Raw genomic sequence first — 21,267 nt, forward strand, 5'->3', positions numbered from 1 at the left:
TAAAAAAAAGGAGAAAAGACTTTATCATTTCCTGAGAAATCCGCCACAGTGTTGCTACATACAGAAACATTAAATGAGTAGTAAATACTGAAAATTAGTTTGTTTCAAGATTATCATTGTGTTCATTTAAACTGAAATGTCTGTGCATGGCTATCAGTGCCGTATCAGGATTAAGGTGAATTAATACAGTAGTAGTATCTGTTTAAATTATAAATATATGGGACACAGGCAGTAAAACTTGCTGAAAAAAAAACAATTTAAATGGAAGTGAAACCCAAGTTTGAGTTTTGCGTCGCTGATCACATGATCCAGATGAGCCAATGGCTGGTCCTCATTTCAGCGGAAGCCTCTCAGTGACTGGCGTGAATTCTGTCCAATCAGATGACAGAGATTGGATTTAGGGCGGGCTCTATCCGCGGAGGTGGGATCTTAGCTACCGTCCATCTTCAGCTACATTACAGTGAACGAGCTTGTCGAAAAGAAAATACAATTTGGAAGTAAAGAAGACTTTCTGGAATTAGTTTTGGCTCTATTTGAAAAAGACACACGAAAGCCCATACCCTAGGTAAATGTCGTGCACAAGTATAAATCTCGGTGGTCGGCTCGACCCAGTTTCCCTTTTTCCTAAATTTGGCTAGCTGAAATAGCTAAGCTGCTAGCTAGCATTTTATGCATTAGCCTGACAGTTAGCCACATTAGCTCGCAGGTTAACGATTAGAGCGGATTTTGGTATATTGTGCCGTTCATATCTGAAAACCACATTATAAAAGCCGTGCCGGACCCCAGGTAGATGATGCATGAATATGGTATCCTTCCATCCACACGCTCCGGGTTTTTGTTTTTTTAAACGGACCAGTTTGTAACCGAGCGAGGTGGACGAGCTAAGCTACGTGCTAGCATTAACGTTAGCTCGCTAGGTGGCTAATTTTAGCTGACAACCATGTCAGTCGTTTTGTGATCATCAACTGGATCATTTGTTTTTGATATAATATATCGATTAACGAGTGTACGTGCAGGTGTTTTGTGAGGACCAGTTTAAATCGCGATGCGGCGATGATATTTGTGCTGCTAACATCCAGCTAAACAGAGTTAACGTCAGTTCCACTCTGGGAGCCGATGCGCTGGATCTCCTGTTGGAGGGATTTTGATTCACTTCCACTGTGTATTGACACGCGTTTTTTCGCACAGTTAACGTGGTGACAGACGGAATGTGGACATTGTCGTAGTCAGAGCCATGGCTGACAAGAGAAAACTTCAAGGTAAGACAGTTCATGAAGTTGTATTGTTGAGTCCTGTTGCACTGGATCCATCGCGCTGAACCTCAGACTGAGCACATCTGGCATTGTTCTCGTTTTTTTGTAAAAGTCAAAAGGAATTTTGTAGTTGCATGAATTCACGGGGAGTTGTGTGACTCTGCATTGTGTACCTCTGCAGGTGAGATCGATAGATGTTTGAAAAAGGTAGCGGAAGGTGTAGAACAGTTCGAAGACATCTGGCAAAAGGTAAGAACTGTTCGGCATGGCATACCGCACTTGTCCAACGGTTCCTTACACCATGTAGCAAAATGTGAGGTTTCCTGTTAATCCTTCTTTCTTTCTTTTTGAATTTCAGCTTCACAATGCAGCAAATGCAAATCAGAAGGAAAAATATGAGGCAGACCTCAAAAAAGAGATTAAAAAACTACAGGTAAGCCAGTCAGCCCTTTTGATCAAATGTGTGTATTCACACTGGCTGTGATCTATAAATTGTTTTTGATCTGTCTTGTTTCAGCGATTGAGAGATCAGATAAAAACATGGGTGGCCTCAAACGAGATCAAAGACAAAAGGCAGCTAATCGAGAACCGCAAACTCATAGAAACGGTACGGCTTCCTGTCCTCAATGTTTTAATTTGATTAAAGTAAAAACTAAGTCTTGTGTAAAATGTGTATCTTCAAGAAATGTTTCCAGTGCACAAATAATTTGTTTGTGTGATGCTGTCTTTCTTCAGCAAATGGAGCGGTTCAAGGTGGTGGAACGTGAAACAAAAACAAAAGCGTACTCTAAAGAAGGCTTAGGGCTGGCGCAGAAGGTGGATCCAGCTCAGAGGGAAAAGGAGGAAACGGGACAGTGGCTAACGGTAATACATCTGTCCTTATTTTATTGTTAGTCTTCACTCTGTGCTCAGGAGAAAGTTAAAACTATTGATGAGGAAAAATGATCAATTTAATCCATTAACACTTTTCTCTCCTCCTCTTTATTTGCAGAATACAATAGACACTTTAAATATGCAGGTGGATCAGTTTGAAAGTGAAGTGGAGTCTCTCTCAGTTCAAACGAGAAAGAAGAAAGGTGACAAAGAGGTGAGCACATCCATCTCTTTGGCTCGACAGTTTCTGCCATCGTTTCTATAGCCAAAGTTTGGTGAGAGTTTGATGAAACTGTTGTGAGCCAGATGTCTGTCCTCTGCTTAACTGTAGAAGCAAGATCGTATTGATGAGCTCAAGCGGTTGATTGAGAGACATAGATTCCACATCCGCATGTTGGAGACCATTTTACGAATGCTGGACAATGACTCGGTGCCAGTGGATGCAATCCAAAAGATCAAGGATGATGTTGAATATTACATCGACTCTTCCCAAGACCCCGACTTTGAGGAGAACGAATTTTTGTATGACGATTTAGACCTGGAAGACATCCGTGAGTAAACCGCTGTGCAGCATCTGGACGACTCTCCGGTTGATTTTGATATTGTGACACATGACGCCGGCCTCTCTTTGTCTTTTCTCTTTTCTTTTTTTTTTTACAGCTGCAGCTTTAGTTGCGACTTCTCCGTCGGGTCAGGGCAACGTGGAAGATGAGATGTATCTCCACTCCAGCAGCACTCCCACTTCCACCACCTCCTCCTCACCCATCCCTCCATCCCCGGCAACATGCACTGCTGTAAGTCCTTCTCTTTACATCAGTCAGAATCTCCAGAGTGTTAAAGGGATACAATAAATCAAATACTTTGACTCATTTTTTTTTGCACATCCTCTTTAATTTTGCATTTGGTTAAGACCTGTTTATCAGCCCCATTGTGTTCTGATCCGCTGGTTAGTGTGCTGAAGTGACATTTCAAAAGTGGATTGTCATATCAAGGTATCTCCTCCTATAGGAGAACTCAGAGGACGATAAGAAAAGGGGACGGTCGACAGACAGTGAAGTTAGTCAGGTGAGAGGCTCTCATCTGTGCTGTGTTAGTAGATGATCAGTTTAGCGCAGCGCTCTTCACCCTTGGTCCTGAAGAGTCGCGGTGCCTGGAAGGTTTTTTTGCCTCTCAGGCACTGAAATGCAAGTTTTCTCTGTGGGACCACGGCTGGAGACGAATGGTGTAGTTTGTGCTGTTCCCTGCTTGAATGGGCCTCCGTAGCTCACAGTGAACTGTTCTTCAACATGGGATAGATTTTGGTTTTGGGTTTTTTCCCCTCTTTTAACAGTTTGGTTTGATACGCCTCTCTCTGATGCTTTGTCCCCTTTCAGTCTCCGGTGAAGAACGGCACCCCATCTTTGCTATCTTCCTTCTCGTCCTCCACCACCTCGGGGTCGTCCTCGTCCTCCTCCCTCGTGTCCATGGCGAGTGTCGTCGGAGGCATTCCCGCGGTGCCCACGAGCAGCAGCCTTATAGGGAGTTTCAGCAGCGCGGTGCAGCAACATCAGCATCAACCTGCGCAGCAGCAGCAGCAGCAGCAGCAGCAGCAAACATCTCAGCCACCAAATCAGTCACAGCAGCAGACACCTCAGACAAAACCCTCGGTCCCCACAAACAACACACCGAGCCCGCCCACTAACCCCCTACTCCCAGCCTCCAGTGCCCCCTCCCTCCCCACACCCAGCACACCAACTTCATCAGCTCCCAACTCTCAGCCTCAGCCCATATCCGGGCCCAGTCCGGCAGCCAGCCTGGGCCTGGGGCTGGGACTGGGACTGAGTAAAGGCGGCATGACTGGAACCAGCAGTGCCAACCAAATGCCGGGTTTGGGTCTGGGGGGCCACCCCACCGCCCTAAACACAATGGCGGGGCTCATTTCGGGGTCCACACCTGCCCCTTACGCCCAGGCAGCAGCGTCGGGAGGCTTGGGTTTGAGCAGCACCACCCAGTCCAGCATTTCAGTGGAGAGCAGCGCTTCCATCCCCACCTCTGGCTCCAGTGGAGTCACCACCAACGGGGCGGGCTCGGGGCTCGGCCTGCTGGGCTCCAGCCCGGCTCACAACTCCCTCAGCGGGAGCATCCTGGGCCTGGTCCCCGGGCAGAGCGTGGCCCCCGGTACCCCTCAAGTGCCGCCGAGCTCTGTCAGCACGACCGCCGGAGTAGTGGGCATGATGGGAGGCAACGGAGGCGGCGTTGGTGTCGTCGGGGGAGTGAATGCCGCCCCTGCACGGCCGCCAAGTGGATTGAAGCAAAATGGAAGCACAAGTAGGTTGACGTCTTTTCGCCCTGATGACTGTTTTCTGCCTCTTTTTTCTTCTTTTTTGTAAGGATGAGTTTTTATCTTCTAACGTCTTCGTCGCCCGCTCTCAGGTTACAGTGCCGTCGTGGCCGAGAGCTCCACAGAATCAGCTCTAAGCACACCGAGCCAGTCACAAAGCAGCCAACCCTCATCCCTCAGTTCCTCCACCAGTCAGCCGTGAGTTATCTGTCGACCGCCGTCCTGAATCTTCACGTTGTTCTCCCGCTGGTTCTTATCTCCACCTGTCTGTGTGTCCCCCCCCCCCCCCCCCCCCCCCCCCCCCCCCCCACCCACAATTCCTCGAGCAGGATGGACAACGGTCCCAGTTTAATCAGCTCCATCACCCTGCCTCCCAGCTCTCCGTCCCCCTCGTTCTCAGACAGCACACCAGGCGGAGGGAGTCTCCTCAACGGGCCGCACTCCTACACACAGGCCTCCGAGGTTCTCAAGGTGAGCCCAACCGCCGCCATCTGTCAGTTTACAGCAACAACCCACAGAGCAGGGGAAGAATTCAGACATTGAGATGATCCAGAACTGGTGAAAAAATGGACATCAAGAGCTTTTCTTCACAATTTTAGCATCAAATCTGCTTGTTCCAGAGAAGTGTGAATCTAAAAGAAAAGAACAGTCTCTCTCTTTTTCTTTCCCCAAACTTCTGGGCTTCTCCTGGTGCCAGAAAGTGTAGTTTCTTGGATACTTTTCTTTGGTACATCTCAGCACAGTGTTGCTATTCTCAGCCATAAATAGATTTATCAAAATATTACTGTCTGCCCACAAACCTCTGCTCTTGGCTGCTGTTATACAAAAGGCAGAAGCTCTCATATAGGATAAAACTCTGTCCTGGTTCAGCGAGTTTTGGACTTGTCTTGTTTTGTAAATCAAAATGAAAAAGACTTTAGAGCTCGGATTATTTAAATTTCAAATAGTCACGAGGAGCCATTTAGATGTTTGCTTTGGTCGATCAAATATTTGTGCTGCCAGATGTTAATTCTTGCTTTCAGGATGTCTTTCTGTAATTCAGTTGATAAGAATTAAAAAGGCCTTCAGAATATATTTTATAGATTAATTCATCGCTGGCTTCCCTGTCCAGTTCCCTCGTTGGATTTCACTCAGAGGGTAATAAAGTGGAATGTGTCTGGTTCTCTCTCCAGGCTCCCGAGCCGCTCAGTTCTCTGAAGGCGATGGCCGAGAGAGCAGCTTTGGGCTCCGGTCTGGACGGAGAGATTCCCAACCTGCATCTAACGGACAGAGGTCGGAACGGTACACTCAGCTCCACCTGGTCACTCCGTCAGAATCACAGCAGCTCTCACTTTCATGTGTCTGAGGTTGTTTTCCTGAGCGTCTCCACTGGAAAACAATATCAAGCTAAAGTTGAACTTGCTTCTCCAGAAGCGTTAACACTGAGGCTGCTGTGATCCGTGAGGAGACGCTGTCTTTGTGTAACACTGTCCTGTGTTTCTTCTCTTCACTTCGGTGCTGCAGATATCTTCTCCAGTTCATCCGCGGCGCCCGGCACACCAGCTGCTCCTCAGCCCTCCGTGTCGGAGGTCAGCATCCCCCCCTCGCTTGGAGTTTGTCCACTGGGCCCAACCCCTCTCCCCAAAGACCAGCTGTACCAGCAGGCCATGCAAGAGTCTGCCTGGACACACATGCCGCACCCGTCGGACTCCGAGAGGATCAGGTGGGAGAAGCACTTCAAGTTTTATTCTCTGAGCAAAACTGATGATTTTATCGTCAGATATTGAAATTATCAGCTTCAAACATATTTGATGATAATCAGTATTTGTTTTTCCCCTCATACAAACAAACATGCAAAAAAAAAAAAAAAAAACGACTGAATCCTCTCACCATTTATCTAAAGTCTCATATAGTTTCTACCTCAGAGTTGCTCCAGGTGGCACGTTGGAAGATATCAATGTTTATTTTGGGTCAGTCCTACACACACACACACCAGCAGCCCACTGACGCGAATACACAAACACACCGATTCTGCAGCTGAAAATAGTCTCAACAAATGCACCATTTGCACCTGTTGAAGTGGTTAAAGCTCCCAGCTGTTTGGAGAGATTACATCCTTTAAAAGAAATGTGTGACGCGACCCCTTTTCATGACTTACATTCAGCAGCCACAGTGGGAACTTATGCAGAGGACTTATGCAATTGAACCGAAATCCGTAAACACATTGTTTGAATGCTTTTTCTGCTTCTTCTTCTTTCTTTTTTTTTTTTACTTGACATTATTTGAAATTTCCATGTCACTCCTAGATGTGTTCTGTTTTGACTGATAGAAGCTGCAGGGATCTCCATCTGCCAGTGTTTTTATAACCGTCTGATTGTTCTTTCTTTCTGTCTTTAAAGGCAATACTTGATGAGGAACCCGTGTCCCACTCTGCCCTTCCACCATCAGATCCCACCACACCACTCTGACTCCATAGAGTTTTACCAGAGACTGTCCACAGAAACTCTCTTTTTCATCTTTTACTACCTGGAGGTAATCACGCACCTCGTATCAGCGTTCACACAGTATCTTACATGCAAGTAAACACAGTTCCAAGATGTGGTCGTCAGCGCTTCAACAGATCTGTTCTTCATAGTGTGATTCGTTAAATGACCAACAGCTTCATATTTTGTTGAAAAACTGAAAATATTCAGTTAACCAGACTTCTTCTGATCACTCTTATTAAGTGGCCAGAGTATCGATTACAAAAGATGCTATTTATGTGAACTGCTTGAGATGTATTGGCACCATCAAAACAAAAAACATGAAGTCAAGAAATGGAACTACCAAAGAAAGAAGCAGTGTAACATAAGCAGGTTCAGAAGTGTCAGATGAACATTCAGCTGTTCAGAGGCACAGTTGATTTAAAGCGTGAGACAGTACAGCCCAGCAGCAGGGCTCTGGAGGACAGTTTATACACTTGTTGAGAATAGCGTTGAGTTGCGTTCACTCAGGGAAAAAAAAAAAAAAAAAGATTGATTCCACCCTCATGAAGCCCACCAGTTTCCTCTGTGTAAACCTCTGAGCTCACAGGTGTGTTTGACCTCTGTCTCAGGGCACCAAGGCTCAGTATCTGTCCGCCAAGGCTCTGAAGAAGCAGTCGTGGAGGTTTCACACCAAGTACATGATGTGGTTCCAGAGGCACGAAGAGCCCAAGACTATCACTGACGAGTTTGAACAGGTGAAGCTTCGTCTCGCCTCGTGCTTTGACGGACGGCGACTCGCCCCCGCTGACCACTAACGGCTCTCTCCTTCCTGCTGTTCCTCCAGGGCACTTACATTTACTTTGACTATGAGAAATGGGGCCAGAGGAAGAAGGAGGGGTTCACCTTTGAGTACAGGTACCTGGAGGACCGGGACCTGCAGTGATGGACAGAGGGACGCAAAAAAAAGGACAGAGAAAGACAAAACGTGCTGCTGTTGACATTCCGAGACTGAACTCCAAACTGTGGATAGAGATTGTGATGTGTAGTAGAAACCCCTCTCCCGACACGGAGACTGGTGTCTGTATAGGCTGCATCTCAGCGCGGAGCCCTCGCCGCCCGCGTGGCGCCCCGCCTCTGACGAAAACGCCCCATGGGTCCGGTCAAACGCGGCGCGCCGCGCGGGCCGGGAGGGCCTCCCCGTTTGACGATCTGCGTTTGTGCCTGTCTGTGTGCACACTCAGTATGTGGCATTAGGAAAGCCTACCCCCCCCCTCCCTCCCCCCATGCATGTTTCTCATGTTTTGTTTTCTTTTTCCGTTTCCAACACGATCCTCTGTACCACCGACCCCCACATGAACCCGGAAGCCTTTTTGACTCGACACAAAACAAAACCCTCGGATTTGATTGAGTAAACTGCCCATCCTGTATTTACTGTAATTTGGTGGTTTAGAACGGGGACGTCCAGTGGACATTTTATTCATGGTGTGTAGGAACGGCTTCTTTTAAGACCCTACGATGCCTGTTGAATACGGTCACTATTGAAGATAGTGAGCAGTTATCAATAGTTTTATTGATATTGTCCTGGTCGATTAAAACGCTGATTGAGAGTGACCACAGGGCCTCTCCCTGTGACAGGGAAAGAGTCCTTATTGGACATGGATTAAATTGCTATGCAATTGAACTGGTCTCTGACTCCCTCTCTTTACAAATAAAAAAATGTTTTTAAGTTAACCTGTCGGAAGTAAAATGCATTATTATGGCACCTTCATGTTTGTGACAAATTAATAAAACTTGTAAAATAAATAGGGGTTTTGGGACATTTATCCACTTGATGTTTGACTCTTCCACCGCTGAGGGATCCTTGCCATCCTCGATGCAAAAAAGAAAACTAAAAAAAAACCAGCCACGCTGAGCGTAGTGAATGTACCCAAGTCACCTCATTAATACTTGCAGAAAAACACAGTATTAGATCTGAAACCTGAGTCCCAACTTTAGTTTCACTCTCTTCTGTTGCTGTTATATTATCTTAAAAACTCCACTGTGTTCAATTTACCACCTGATATTTAAAGTGAAAGCCCTATACAGTGAATGTGCACTGACCAAACTGTTTACATGTAGAGTTTAAACATTTAAATCCTTAAAGAAGAAAAAAAAAAGAAAGATATTCTGGTGGTAGATTTAACTGGTGGCTCCAGTTCGGAGTTGTCTCGTCTGCCGTGCTTGTTTGTGTTTCCCTGAAGAACCAGAAGATTTAATGGGGGTGCAGGACGGAGCGTTAAAACCCAAATCGGACTCTTATTCTCTCTTTTTTTTCCCCCTTCTTTTGATCAACCATGAAAACTCCCGCTGTGTACCACAGTTAATGTGTGTGTGGTTAATCTTCAGGCTTCATTGGGCGGGCGGGCGGGCGGGGCGAGGGAGGGGGGGGCGGAACATGCAGCAAAGTTGTGAGATTTGCCTTTTATAGATTCTATTTTTTTGGGGCTTTTAAAAAAAAAAAAGGTTTTCAGAAAGGGAAGGTCAGTCAAAGAATTGCTTAAAAACAAATGTGAATTTCAAGACGTATTTACAGTTTTTTTCTCATCACAGTTCTGCATGGGAGATGTCATAAAAAATGGGGTTATAACAGGATTGTAAAATTTCAATAAATACTTTTAAGAAATTAAACGTCAGTGTGAAGTCCTGTTATTCCTACGAGGAATCTGGATTCACTTGTTTTAGATCTGCTTTGATTTGAAGCATTAAAGCAAATCTAAAAAAGGAAATGAACGGTTTGTGTCTTTTGGATATTCATGGTACGACTCGCACTACAATTACTCATATGTATAAAACCACTTTCGAATTCTATCTTAAGAGAAAAAAAAAAACAAGTGACATTTATGAATTCTTAGTTTTATTAAAATCGGAAAATCGATAACCAGTGACGGTAAAAAAGAAAAGAAAGACGACAAAATGAAAGTGGAGACTCCATACAGGGCTGAGTGCGGGAGGATTCTGTTCACATTTTAGAGTCTTTCTTGACTTTGAGGAACTCCGCCATGTTGGAGAAATATTTCTGGTTGGCTTCAGCCACCTTCTTCTCTGCAGCCTGCGGGTTCACGATCTCCAGGCCCTGGAAGAGAGCGGAGACGCTCAGCACGCTGGAGTCACGATGCTCGTGTGAACGCTCCCGTGTGTCTGCTGGTCCTCACCTGCAGCGGAGTGAAGGCTACGCTGGAGCTGGTTCCCGAGGAGCGATCCCTCACCGTCGACTTCCCTCCGTACGTCATGCTCTGCTTCTGCAGCGTTCTCTGTGGCGGGGACAAGCGAGACGGAGACGTGAGTGACGCTGGGAAACGCAGCACAAGCGGCGGGGCGGCAGTCGGCTGTTGAACGCGGCGGCTCTCCTACCTGGAGGGATTTGGAGATCCTGGCCTTGGTGGCCTCGTTGACCTGAGCCTGTCGGACTCTGCCGCTGCCGCTCTTCCCCAGCTGACCCAGGCTGAAGCCCAGGTCCTCCTGATAGGCGTCGTCTTCAATCTGCAACACAGGAACATCTTTCACTATTTACATCTATGCAGAGTAGGCCAACATCTTCTGGAGCACGTTAAAAATCCCACTGGATCAGAGAACCAAACCTTCACCAACCTCTGCAAAGGTCATCCTGTTGGCATGCTTCCTGATCTCAGTCAGTCCCAGACGTTCCTTCATCTTTCGGTACCTTGAGGGAGACGCGAGAGCAGCAGAGTTCAGCTGAGATTTTCTAAACCGAGTTATGTAAGCTCCCCGTCGTCGTTTTACTTCTCAGTGTTTTTGGCAGGAGTTAATCTCGGTAACCTCCAATGATCAAGATTTACACTCTGTGACTGACAGAGTGACGGGCGGCGTACCTCCGTCCTCCTCTCTTCTTCCTCTGCCCGTCCAGCGGGGCAGGAAGTGGTTTGACCTGCTTCACCGGCGGAGGCTCCTGCCATTTGTCAAACTTCCTCTCGATCTCTTCTTTCAGGTCGTAGCCGACCTGCAGACAGTCCATCGGTTGGAAATGTGACTGACTGAAAGCTCATGAATAAAATCACATTTTGTTTTGACAATTTATTGTTCATTGACAAATTTCTGCACACGACTGCTTCTGAATATACGCAACGGAGAAGTTCATCTTTCCATAAATAATTCATCAAACTGTAAAGTCTTATGAAAATCTAAATTATAATCTCTCAATATAATGTCAAAAGGTCACACTATTCCTTGATTTCCTTTTAAATTCAAGGTCAAAGTGATTGAAATCAATATTCTTAACTCCATTTTGTGTGATCAGAGTGTAAGAATGCCTGAAAGAAATCCATTTGTAATGTTTTATATCTGTAAATCAAACCAAGAAAACAGTAGATGACTGAACATCCATTAATGAAACTCACCTTCCCATCTGAACTCTCATGGAAACTGTCCACCCGGGATGCCAGAGTGCATTTAGCAGCCACCAGGCGAGCTGCCTTCCTCCTGAGGTCCTGTGTGTTAAAACAAATAAGAATAAAATCAAAAAAAAAAAAAAAATCCTCTCTGAGTCAACAGTATGTTGAGGTGTTTTACTGACAGGTGGGAGAGACTGAACCACGTCACAGTGGTAGATGAAGCCGGTGTGGGGAAGCAGCGACGTGCTGCTGAAGCCCGACAGCGTCCTCCGCTGAGCTCCCAGCAGCATCAGGTTACAGGCCGGCATCTTTGACAGGTTCGTGAGGCCGCCGGCGATACCTGCACCCAATCAGAGACCAAGAAAAAGTCATGAGAGGAAGGAAAAAAAAACTTCAGCTGCACGAGTCCGCACTACTCTGACGTTTCTCTCACCCATAATCTTCGCTGCTGTCGACGCTCCAACAATAATGGACAGATTTGGGGCGATGAACGACATTCTGGATTCCACATATTCGTATATTCTGTGTTTGGACTGGTTCAGCTCCAGAGCCATGTCACACGCCTCCTCCAGCTGCTTCAGCTCTTCCTCACTGAGCATCGTCCTGAGAATCCACAAAGGTGTGAGGATCACGGACACTGAACAGGAAGTTATATCTGTGTGGGAAGGCCTCTGCTGAAACAACGCCACAAACACACTCACCCCTGTGTGGTTGAGGCCGTAACACTGACAACCATAATAGTGGCGTTGGTGAGAATTTGCTGTAAAGTCTCGTTGGTTTTGCATTTCTCCAGATTGTTTCCAAGTTCCTGCAAGTCAATTAAAAAAGAAAAAAAAACTACAACACACATTTATAGTGTTTTAAACTCAAATATATTCTAAAAAGTCATGATATATTGGCTGAAATGAGGCACTTTGACCAAACTCTGGTGGCTTTGAAGCTGCCCGACAAAATTTCATGAAACACTACGAAACGACACTAAAGACACAGTCTTCTCTTGACTTCTAAATAGTCTTTTGACTTCCACTCACCTTGACTGTGCGGATGTAATCTAAAGAATCTGGCACCAGGGACTCGAGCTCCGGGAACCTCTTGGAGTATTTGTCTCTTGTGAACTTGTGAATGATGTCTGAAAACAAGTCAGAGACAAAGAGGGTCACAACAGGAGGGACTTAATCCTTTTTACGCAGTGTGTGTTGCCTGCGCAGCAGAACGGACAACTCACTGAGCTCATTGTCGATCTCCACCGTGAGATTATTGGCTGCTACAATCAGTCTGTACTCCGGGTCGGCCTCCACTGGACCGGCCACTAAGCAAGGACAAAAACAAGAGCGTTTAACCGAAAGCTGTACCAAACTTTAAAAAGGCAATTGAAAAAAAAAAAAAAAAACTGAATTCACTGTAAATCATGTTCAAGGAAAACATAAGAAAGTGCTCCTAACAGGAAGTTAAATGGTTCACACTCACCCTCAGAGTTCTTGCGTTGCTTTCCAATATATACAGAAATTTTGTCGATGATCTCTGAAAACTGAACACAAAGCAAAGTTGCACAAAACAGAATTTTTTTGCAAACCTCTAATTGTAAGACTCCCTCACGTGATGAACCTCACCTGCTTGCTGTTGCGAAGCTTCGCAATGGACGCAACACTCTCAGCTTTACTGTAGTCTACCTCCATCTCCTCTGGGATGTCTTCCAGCCCACCGTCCGCCCTGACCTGGGAAGCCTCTCCATCGCTGTCCCCCTCATCTCCCTCTGGGTACAGCCCGTCCTCCCCCTCGTCTCCGGCCTCCTCCAGGTCAGCCAGGAGCTCATCAGCCAGCGACATCTGCATTTAACCAACAGGAGACGATGTGAGCAGAGATCAGTTTTTAAAGAGTCAGTGTCAACAATTTTAGTTACTATTTCAGCCCGCCAATGCTGTTGGGACAAAGTGTAGATCACTCTTGGCTTAGTATCCAGAAACCCTGATCGCCAGGAAATACATTATAAATTCATACACAGGTTGAATTTAACACAGAAAGCTTCATCTGATCAAAGTAATCAATGATCCCACATGCACTCTCTACTCCTCTAAAGTGGTTTGCACCTATATTTTCATATGACCTGGGACTGTGCTTCGGTAGCCTCATTCTGGAGGATGGTGGCTTTTAAACTTTTCAAAATTGTTCAATGTGAAGTTGCCTTATTCCCCTGCTGCACTCATCCTCGATGATCTATCCAGACTGGTTTTTAAATCAGACAAGAAAGGAGCGCTTCTGGCCGGACAGACAGCTGCAAAATAAACTGGCACACGCTGGAAACCTCCACATTCACTTTCTTTCAGAGCATATCGATTAACAAATCTGGACATTGTCTACTTAGAGTTGTCAACAGCTGGGGTTGTTTTGTTTGAATGATCTGCCACACATATAGGCTATATTAATTTGTTTACCATTCCTACTGTTATTTCAAGGTGTACGATTGCCATGCTTGTGAGACATACTGATTTACAGAATGTTAGCAGACACTTGTTCTGCTGCATTTTTGTTCAAACATATTCAGTTTTTCCTATTAAAATAAATCAAACATTTGACTTTACTCTCTTTACTCTCAAATACCAAAGCAAACAACGTCGCATATTTTGTTTTACAATGTATAAATAAATTATCCCCGTCAAAAGTCTCAGTTACAAAAGTGAACTGATACTTTTAAATAATTCCGTTAATTTTTAACAGCATATCAGTCCTATTGACGAATTCAGGCCAAAATATAATCTGATCAAAGGACACATGGGGGGCAGTGTGAGTGTCCAGGGGTTTATGCCACTCAAGCGGCAAATATAATAACAAATATCCTCAAAAAAGGAAGGTAAGAGCCTGTGTGGCTTTACTGCTGCTGTTAATTCATTGTAGAGTCGATAGCTAGCTAACACTAGCATACGTTGACTTCACGTTATTTAAATCCTTCAAAGTCACTCACCTCAGCAGTTTAAGTTGTGACTGTTCAGACGCAGACTGGATCAGGAGCACAAAATCGCCTCCCGAAATCGTCGGGATCGTCGATTTGCAAGTAAAATTACGTGCTTTCCAGAGTTCCACTGCGTTTGTTTGTGGCTCGATTCTGCGCCGCACGATAGTGACGTGTGACGCACAATAAGGACGTACACCTCGCGCAAGGCTCTTTGGGAAATGTAGTCAGTATCAAACCCGCAAAATATATTTCCATTTAAAAAATTCAATTTCAAAAACTAGGAAAGCAATATAAAAATTTCTAAGAATAATATTTAATTCCACGAAATTTGCTACTGAATGCACAATTTTTTTTTATTTGAAACATTTAGCTAAAAACTTTGTATTTAGAAAATTTATTTTATTTTGAAAATGGCTTGCACTGTCAGTCTATGTTGTGGTTTGTGAACATGGACGGATCATATAAAGTCAGAAATTACTTGACCCCGAAGCTGAGACCTAAAAGAAAACATAACATTCATAAATAGTACAGTTTGTGGTGTTTTTATGTTTTTGGCACCTGTCAATCAGCAGTATTAAATTTTACATGATTTTTAAAAGATTCGGTGCTACATGTCTATGTGATAATGACTCAGTATCATTTTGTGTTGCGTTGGTACCAATTTAAAAAAGATCTTGATATCTTACAGTTTCTTTCCCATTGTCCTTTGTATTGTTCCGTTCATTCATTCTCAGTGTCGTCAAATGTGACGGGATTAATCTACGAGCCCTCCACCTCTGTGGGCTCACATGACTGGCAACACTCAGTTATTTGTTAAATATATGATTATAATTTTTATAGATGTCAAACAAGATTCAGTCATGAAACGATTCAAATAGGATGTTCACATTTTGTAGTTTTTATTTCCCCGTATTTATACATTACCCCTTGAAAACCATTCTTTAAACAATACAAGTTTAAACCAACATTTAAACAGACTAAACAAATGGACTAGTTGGACCTCGACCTCAGGATGGACTGTTATTAGTAGAAAATGGGATAAATTAACATATACACAAACAAATGGAGCTATTTACTCATGAATTTTTTTTTCATGCTAAGCTACATTAACTGTCATTAAACAAGATAAAAGAAAGACAAGACATCTAAAAATTCATAGACATTGGAAATTAATGAAACATTACAGGATGTATTTCCATACAGTTTGGAATATATTAACAAGTAAAATTATACAAAATACTTTTGTTCTTTAGCAATTAAGACGTTTGGGAAAATATTTTTGATTTATTTGTTATGAAGTTCTTAGAGAAGGTATAACCTAGATGCATTCTGTCCCAAACAAATTAGAGCTAAATTTATATATGTTAATTGCCTAAATAAAAAGTAAAATGCAAATAAAAATAAATAAATAAATAAATAAATAAATAAATAAATAAATAAATAAATAAATAAATAAATGAATAAATAAATAAATAAATGCAACGTGACTTTACATAAATACATTAAATAATACAATAAATACAGAAATTATTGTAAAATGAAGGGAATTAAACCATTTTTGGAAATGAAAGTAAAAAGAAACAAAGCTTGTTTCCTTTTTCGTGCAGTCTAAGAATACATCTAAAAGTAAACAGCTCTAAAATGATGTTGTATACACTTGTATTATGATATTTGTACAAATGCTAAGGACTACAGGAGTCAAGCAACTTCTGGTTCAAACTGCTGCCTACAAGATCAACTGAATGACTGCGATGAAAAAGGTCTCTGATGAAGAGAGGACTGGATGCCAAGCGTCTATGCAGACAGACGAGTGAGGAAAGAAAGTGCATTCCCCGCACACCCGGGGAACAATACAACAGAATGGAGCAGAAAAAGAGAAGGTAAGCTGGTACACAGCAAGACTCCCACTGCATAGCTGTCAAATCTGGTTCAGACTTTACAAAGCTCCAGGCTCCTCTTCTCCTCCTCGCATATGCTGCCTTCTCCATGAATAAACTCTGTAAACAGTGGCGGACAGGAGCGCCGCGGCCCCTCTCATACAAAATCCCGTCGCTGGTAAAACCTGGAATGTGTCCAACTTTAAGGAGCGGAGTCTCAATCTTTCAGGTGCCTGTTCAATAAAAAAATATCCTCTGGATGAGCGGCTGGTTGCTGGGGTAAGTTACTGGCCAGTCCGAGAGGGTCCAGCTCTGACGGGTCCTGTGGCGCCCGCTGGCGTCACACCAAGTGGGGGTCGTCCGCGGGACTGACAGTGAAGCGCGATGAAGTCACCGGACCGCCACCGACGGGCGACCTGGGCTTGATTGATAAATCATCTTTCCTCCTTGATTCTTTGCTCTTGACATGTGGTCCTAAAGAAAAAAGTTTAAAACAACAAGAAATAAGCATTAACTAAAAAAAAAAAACCCAGCAACACCAGATTCAAGGAAGCCCAGGGGTTAACGCTGTCGACTGGCCTCTCACTCTGATTGTGAATTTCACGTGTTTGGGGAGCTTTGTGTTGCATTGTGGGTAACGTAGAAGGAGAGTGGGTCTTTCACAGGTATGTGGCCTGGTGAAGTGCAGGTCTGTAAACTGTCCATGCTTTTTTTGTTTTTAAAGAAAATAACATGAATTAGTATAGGTTTGTTAAAAATCAGGAACGACTTCAGAGGAGCCAGAGAGCAGCCAATATGAGCTTCTCTCAAAGGGCTGATTCTTACTTTAATACTCATTTACACATAATAAAGCTTGTTGTTTTTCACTCTTACTCCAGAAAAGGAGTTGGATTAGTTTCCACTTTCACCAGCTGTCGATACACAAATTATCCAAAAGGCGAATGAGTGTAACTTCTGCTGCTTCTGACGAGAACACGTGGCTTTAGTTCTACCAGGAGAATCTCTATGAGGACACGGAGACACACATGCCTAATTGGAAATCTGAAACCCCAAACTGACATTGAAGTAAAGGGATTTCAGTTATTGTATAACATTACATTACCACCTGTTATTGTATTACAGAATGTAGCATAAAAGTAAAATCGACGCCAACATCATTTGAAGATGTTTTCAGATCTTTATATCCTTACACTTTGTGATAAATAACAAAGTTAAAGTCACTAACTGCTTTGAAAATGTGACCAAGAAAATATATCTAATCAAATATTAATGACAACAGCAGAGGAAAAATAGAGAAGTTATAACTTATCCAACCAGAGGTCAAAGAGTAAATAAACAAACTATCTTAAAGTAAATATCAAAGATAAACGTCACTTTTGAGTGCCCTCTTCCTACCCCTCTCTGACCTCCACTAAAATTCTCTATACTACCGAGTGAGATGGTGACAAACCAACTGCAGGGCAGAAAATAAACTAATAATCTCCATCTATTAATACAAGCACACTGAGGTGAGACAGTTTGAGTTAAAATTAACACAAAGGGAACTCAGCGTCTTCCTTCACAGCTTTCAAGTCTGAACTGAAAAGATCATGAAAGCGTCTAATTTTGGTGTTTGTGTAAACGCACAGCCCAAAAGGAAACTCTGAATATTTATTACTCCGAGAAATGAAGCGACGAGAGCGCAGGATGGAGAGCAGAAGTCAAGAAAGCAGCCGGGGATGTGTCGGGAAACACAGCTCAGGCCTGCATTGTTGAGGGCAGGATTAACGTCCTGCTCGGTTCCACATGTCACCGTGTGGCGGGGGATAATTATAGAAGATTAATTCTGGCTGCATGTTTGGAGAGGAGAGCTGAAGGTTTTCCATTTCAAGGGGGGGGGGGGAATGAGTTTGTTGTTGTCTGATTTCATTACGTCATCCTCAAGCTCGAGGTGGGAAATAACTGATACTACCGCGTGAAAATAAGGAGATAAATCAGTCTGAATTGTGTTTCTCTGTGAGGGGGCTGAGTGTTATGCAATGAACTCTTGCTAATATGAGTATGTCACTTTATAGACACTATGGTTCCTGTTCTGCACCAGTGAAGCTCTTGTGTTTTGTTTGATAGTTGATTCACACTGTAAACTTTAAAGACACACTCATAAAACTCACAATGACAGTTGTACTGCATGCAACTAATACCGCCATTTTCCTTTGATCATAGTTTTCCACCAATTAATCACAGGATAGTTAGAGAGCATGAAATGGCTGCGTGTGGCCCGAGTGCTGTACCAAGGTCTGATTTATTCAGTCTGCGTCGGAAAGTATATGAAAAGATGGACTTTAAGGCAATAATACTTGAATATTTACATCTTTTCTTGGGCAGATTTAGTAACTGATTTTAAGTTCATTGCTAACATCATTGAAAAGGAAACATAAGACATTGTACATCGTTGTTTCATGCATTGTAAGAAAGAAAAGAAATGAGTTCACACAGAAAGTGCAATGATTAAATCATGAGTGGAAAATGTTTCTGAACCCACCGTGCAAATCCAACTTGGTGTTCTTGGTAGATACAGGGGCAGGACTGGTGGGAGCTGAGGTGCTCAACTCGTTGGTTGGCGTTTCCTGTTTCAGTGAAAATAAAGGTCAGTTTTGTCTTTCATCCTGAGATGAGCCTGCATGATTCAGCAACAGAATGAAGAGGAAATACCTGGTCGAAAAGGTAGATCGTGACATCATCGAAAAAGGACACATTCCTCCCTCTGTCCCTCTCTCTGTCCATCGGCTCCTTGGGAGACTTCAGCAGACTCCTTAGACCGACACGCTTGTCCACGTCTGTTTCCGTGACCACGATCACCCTCCGGGAGCTTTCGTCCTCCTGCTCGTCTTCCTCCTCCTCGTCGGGGTCGCTTCCCGACGACAGTCCTCTCCGTCTCCCGATTCGATTTCCGATGGCGCCATCCCCAAATCCTCCCTTACCCGACGAGGTGAGGGGGAGAGTCAGAGCGAGGGGTGGGAGGGCAAGAGACAGGCGAGCCAGCTTTGCTATGAACGAGTGAGCAGAGGAAAAAAATGAGGAAAAACACGACAGGATCTACTTTTCAGACAGTGACTGTTTGGTTGTGATGAGAAATTATAGAAATTATAGTCCTGTCTAATTCACCTGTGGGGGGATATGCAGTGTGAAAAGTACCTTTCATTGCCTGGTTTGCCGTAGGCTGAGGTGTTGAGACTTCAGATGGTTCGATCACAGTGAGCGGCTCAGATTTAGTTTCATCAGACTCTGTGAGGGCCTGTGTGCTGGGAGCAGCTTCCTGGTCATCTTGGCTAAAACAACACCAGAAATAGGAGAATAAATGGGGAGATCAGAGCTCCAAAAGTATACAGTAACACTTTTGTTTTTCTTTGAGCAGCAAAAAATAAAACCGAGCTGATCTTGTACTGGTTTTGGAGCAGATATCTCAAAACCAAGGTAAATAAAATCAAACCAAAGTGCATTTTACAAGAGGACGCTGCTGCTCGAGGTGACCCGAGGCTGTTGATTTAACTTGAAGAGTGGTCCTCCTACCTCTCATCCTCCTGTTCGTTCACAGCAGTCAGCTCGCTGTTGGTCTCTGACACTTGATCCCCCCAGGGCCGGAGCATGACAGTGTCTTTAACAGTGGAACCCCAAAGCACGTTTGTTTTCACATTTTCACTGAGGGAGAATTGTAGCCTCTCCTCACACACCTGAAGAAAAACAGCAAAACACCAAAAGGAGGGTGAATAAACCAAAGTGGGTCACATAAGGTAAGGTAGAATTACCACACCTATGATAAGCTACACCACGCTCACCTGCATCATGAGGCCATTCTTTGTTGTCATCTTGGAGAGAGTTCCCTGGTCCTTGGTGTCAGAAGTTTGTGCTGCTGATCTCTGACTGTCATTATCATCCTCTTGAGGTGACACATTGCCTGTGGAGTCTAGAATTATGGGCTGCACAGATTCATCTAGTTGTTCAGAGAGCCTGTGCTCTCTTGAATCCGCAGCGCTTCCCTCAGGAGCAGAAGAGTTACGTGCCTCATCACCTGTGTTACTATCAGCTGCAATACCGCCTTTCTGATCAGGTGATTTCTTCAAAGACTCCAGAAGCTCCAGGTTCCCCAAGAAAAGATCTCCCAGAGTTTCCTCTTCATCCCCAGAAATGCAACAAAGTTGTTCCAATTTTTCAAAATCCTCCAGGGGTTCCTCGTCCAGGTCTTTCCACTCAGAAATCAACAGCTCTGGGAGATTGTTGAGAGGACTTTGGGCTGTGGGGGTCACCGCAGGTGATGGTTTCTGTGACACGATATCATGGTCTTCTTGAATTTCTGTGCTGGACAGAAGGTCGCTCTCATCACTCAGCGTTATACGCACGACGGGGATATTCAAGTTGGCTGAAATCCCTTTATTCTGAGTTGCAGCAGGTGGCGGTTCTTGCAGAGGTGGCTCTAAGGCATCTGTGTTAGCTGGAGAAAAGCACGGCTCTGTGCTGTGTGCAGGAGAAATATACTGCTTTGTCTCAGTACTGGCAATAAAGTCTTCTAGATTAATGTGACTAATAAACTCGTCTTCCTCTACAACAGATGGTGGTGGACTAGGAAAAGAGTCATCTAAGCTCTCCAATTTATCATCTTGCACATCCAGATCTATGCTTGGTGGAGGACTTGGAAAATCTACGGAGCTGAAATTGTCTACTTGCGGAAATGACTGATCCATGTCATTCTGTGGCTCAGGGTCAACGGGAGCGGATGGAAGCGGAAGGTCGTTATCATCCCCCTCTGTCGTCACATTGCTTATTCTTTCTCCTACGCATTGTCCATCAAGCAAGGGTCTAATTCCAGCCTCTGAGTTTAAGCTTAATTCAACAGATTCAGTGTTGCAGATAGATGTGTTTGAGCTTTCGTGCTTTAAAGTCTGGCTGCAGTAGTTCTCTAAATTAGAGGTATCCTCTTGATCTGCTGATGTCTGTTCCTGGGTGTTAAAAATTTGATTCTGAGGCCATTTGTTGAAATTTTGATTCTCCTCCGGCTCTGTGTTGTCAGTCTGACCTTCCTTGTCCCGGACTCCACTCGGACATGATGAAACCTGCCTGTCATCTCGGTTCCTCATCTCTGCCTCTGGGATTTCAATATTCTCAACTTCAATACATGAAATTTGTCG

General features: G+C 44.2%; 3 protein-coding genes across 5 annotated transcripts; 1 reads left to right on the forward strand and 2 right to left on the reverse strand.

Annotated features, from left to right (window-relative positions):
• The first annotated feature begins 420 nt into the window (after positions 1-420).
• Positions 421-9,028, forward strand: cnot3a (CCR4-NOT transcription complex, subunit 3a). Of its 3 annotated transcripts, none has more exons than XM_030103722.1 (18): positions 421-565; positions 1,189-1,259; positions 1,435-1,502; positions 1,612-1,686; positions 1,771-1,860; positions 1,989-2,117; positions 2,245-2,340; positions 2,458-2,677; positions 2,787-2,920; positions 3,135-3,191; positions 3,500-4,433; positions 4,539-4,644; positions 4,776-4,917; positions 5,619-5,727; positions 5,950-6,148; positions 6,825-6,957; positions 7,520-7,645; positions 7,735-9,028. In XM_030103722.1, exons 2-18 carry the CDS (start codon positions 1,235-1,237, stop codon positions 7,831-7,833), a joined length of 2,742 nt encoding a protein of 913 aa, XP_029959582.1. In that variant the 5' UTR covers positions 421-565; positions 1,189-1,234; the 3' UTR covers positions 7,834-9,028. The 3 variants fall into 3 exon arrangements, with proteins under 3 accessions (XP_029959582.1, XP_029959583.1, XP_029959584.1); XM_030103723.1 differs by having other exon boundaries at positions 5,619-5,718; XM_030103724.1 differs by lacking the exon at positions 3,135-3,191.
• A 740-nt stretch (positions 9,029-9,768) lies between these two features.
• prpf31 (PRP31 pre-mRNA processing factor 31 homolog (yeast)) lies at positions 9,769-14,382 on the reverse strand. The gene is made up of 14 exons (XM_030103762.1): positions 14,238-14,382; positions 12,889-13,104; positions 12,746-12,806; positions 12,504-12,587; positions 12,310-12,407; positions 11,980-12,086; positions 11,712-11,881; positions 11,461-11,618; positions 11,285-11,374; positions 10,760-10,887; positions 10,518-10,590; positions 10,281-10,409; positions 10,082-10,180; positions 9,769-10,002 (listed from the first exon to the last, which is right to left on the reverse strand). The coding sequence occupies exons 2-14, from the start codon at positions 13,102-13,104 to the stop codon at positions 9,889-9,891; spliced, it is 1,527 nt and encodes a 508-aa protein (XP_029959622.1). The 5' UTR covers positions 14,238-14,382; the 3' UTR covers positions 9,769-9,888.
• A 1,408-nt stretch (positions 14,383-15,790) lies between these two features.
• Positions 15,791-20,059, reverse strand: LOC115397455 (serine/threonine-protein kinase LMTK3-like). The gene is made up of 6 exons (XM_030103786.1): positions 19,921-20,059; positions 19,655-19,815; positions 19,280-19,413; positions 18,797-19,131; positions 18,627-18,711; positions 15,791-16,579 (listed from the first exon to the last, which is right to left on the reverse strand). The coding sequence occupies exons 1-6, from the start codon at positions 19,948-19,950 to the stop codon at positions 16,446-16,448; spliced, it is 879 nt and encodes a 292-aa protein (XP_029959646.1). The 5' UTR covers positions 19,951-20,059; the 3' UTR covers positions 15,791-16,445.
• Positions 20,060-21,267: the final 1,208 nt, after the last annotated feature.

This window comes from Salarias fasciatus, chromosome 11 (assembly GCF_902148845.1).
Source record: "Salarias fasciatus chromosome 11, fSalaFa1.1, whole genome shotgun sequence".
NCBI classification, from domain to species: Eukaryota; Metazoa; Chordata; class Actinopteri; order Blenniiformes; family Blenniidae; genus Salarias; species Salarias fasciatus.

Bases quoted from the DNA above. Each gene is read 5' to 3' on its own strand.
- LOC115397455 (XM_030103786.1), bottom strand. From the start codon at position 19,950: ATGACAACAAAGAATGGCCTCATGATGCAG. The intron at 19,816-19,920 runs GTGAGCGTGGTG...GTTTTTCTTCAG, and splicing joins AGAATGGCCTCATGATGCAG to GTGTGTGAGGAGAGGCTACA. The intron at 18,712-18,796 runs GTATTTCCTCTT...TCACTGAAACAG, and splicing joins CGATCTACCTTTTCGACCAG to GAAACGCCAACCAACGAGTT.
- prpf31 (XM_030103762.1), bottom strand. From the start codon at position 13,104: ATGTCGCTGGCTGATGAGCTCCTGGCTGACCTGGAGGAGGCCGGAGAC. The intron at 11,375-11,460 runs GTCAGTAAAACA...TTTAACACACAG, and splicing joins TGGTTCAGTCTCTCCCACCT to GACCTCAGGAGGAAGGCAGC. The intron at 10,181-10,280 runs GTAGGAGAGCCG...TCCCCGCCACAG, and splicing joins GGATCTCCAAATCCCTCCAG to AGAACGCTGCAGAAGCAGAG.
- cnot3a (XM_030103722.1), top strand. From the start codon at position 1,235: ATGGCTGACAAGAGAAAACTTCAAG. The intron at 2,678-2,786 runs GTGAGTAAACCG...TTTTTTTTACAG, and splicing joins TTTAGACCTGGAAGACATCC to CTGCAGCTTTAGTTGCGACT. The intron at 7,646-7,734 runs GTGAAGCTTCGT...CTGTTCCTCCAG, and splicing joins TCACTGACGAGTTTGAACAG to GGCACTTACATTTACTTTGA.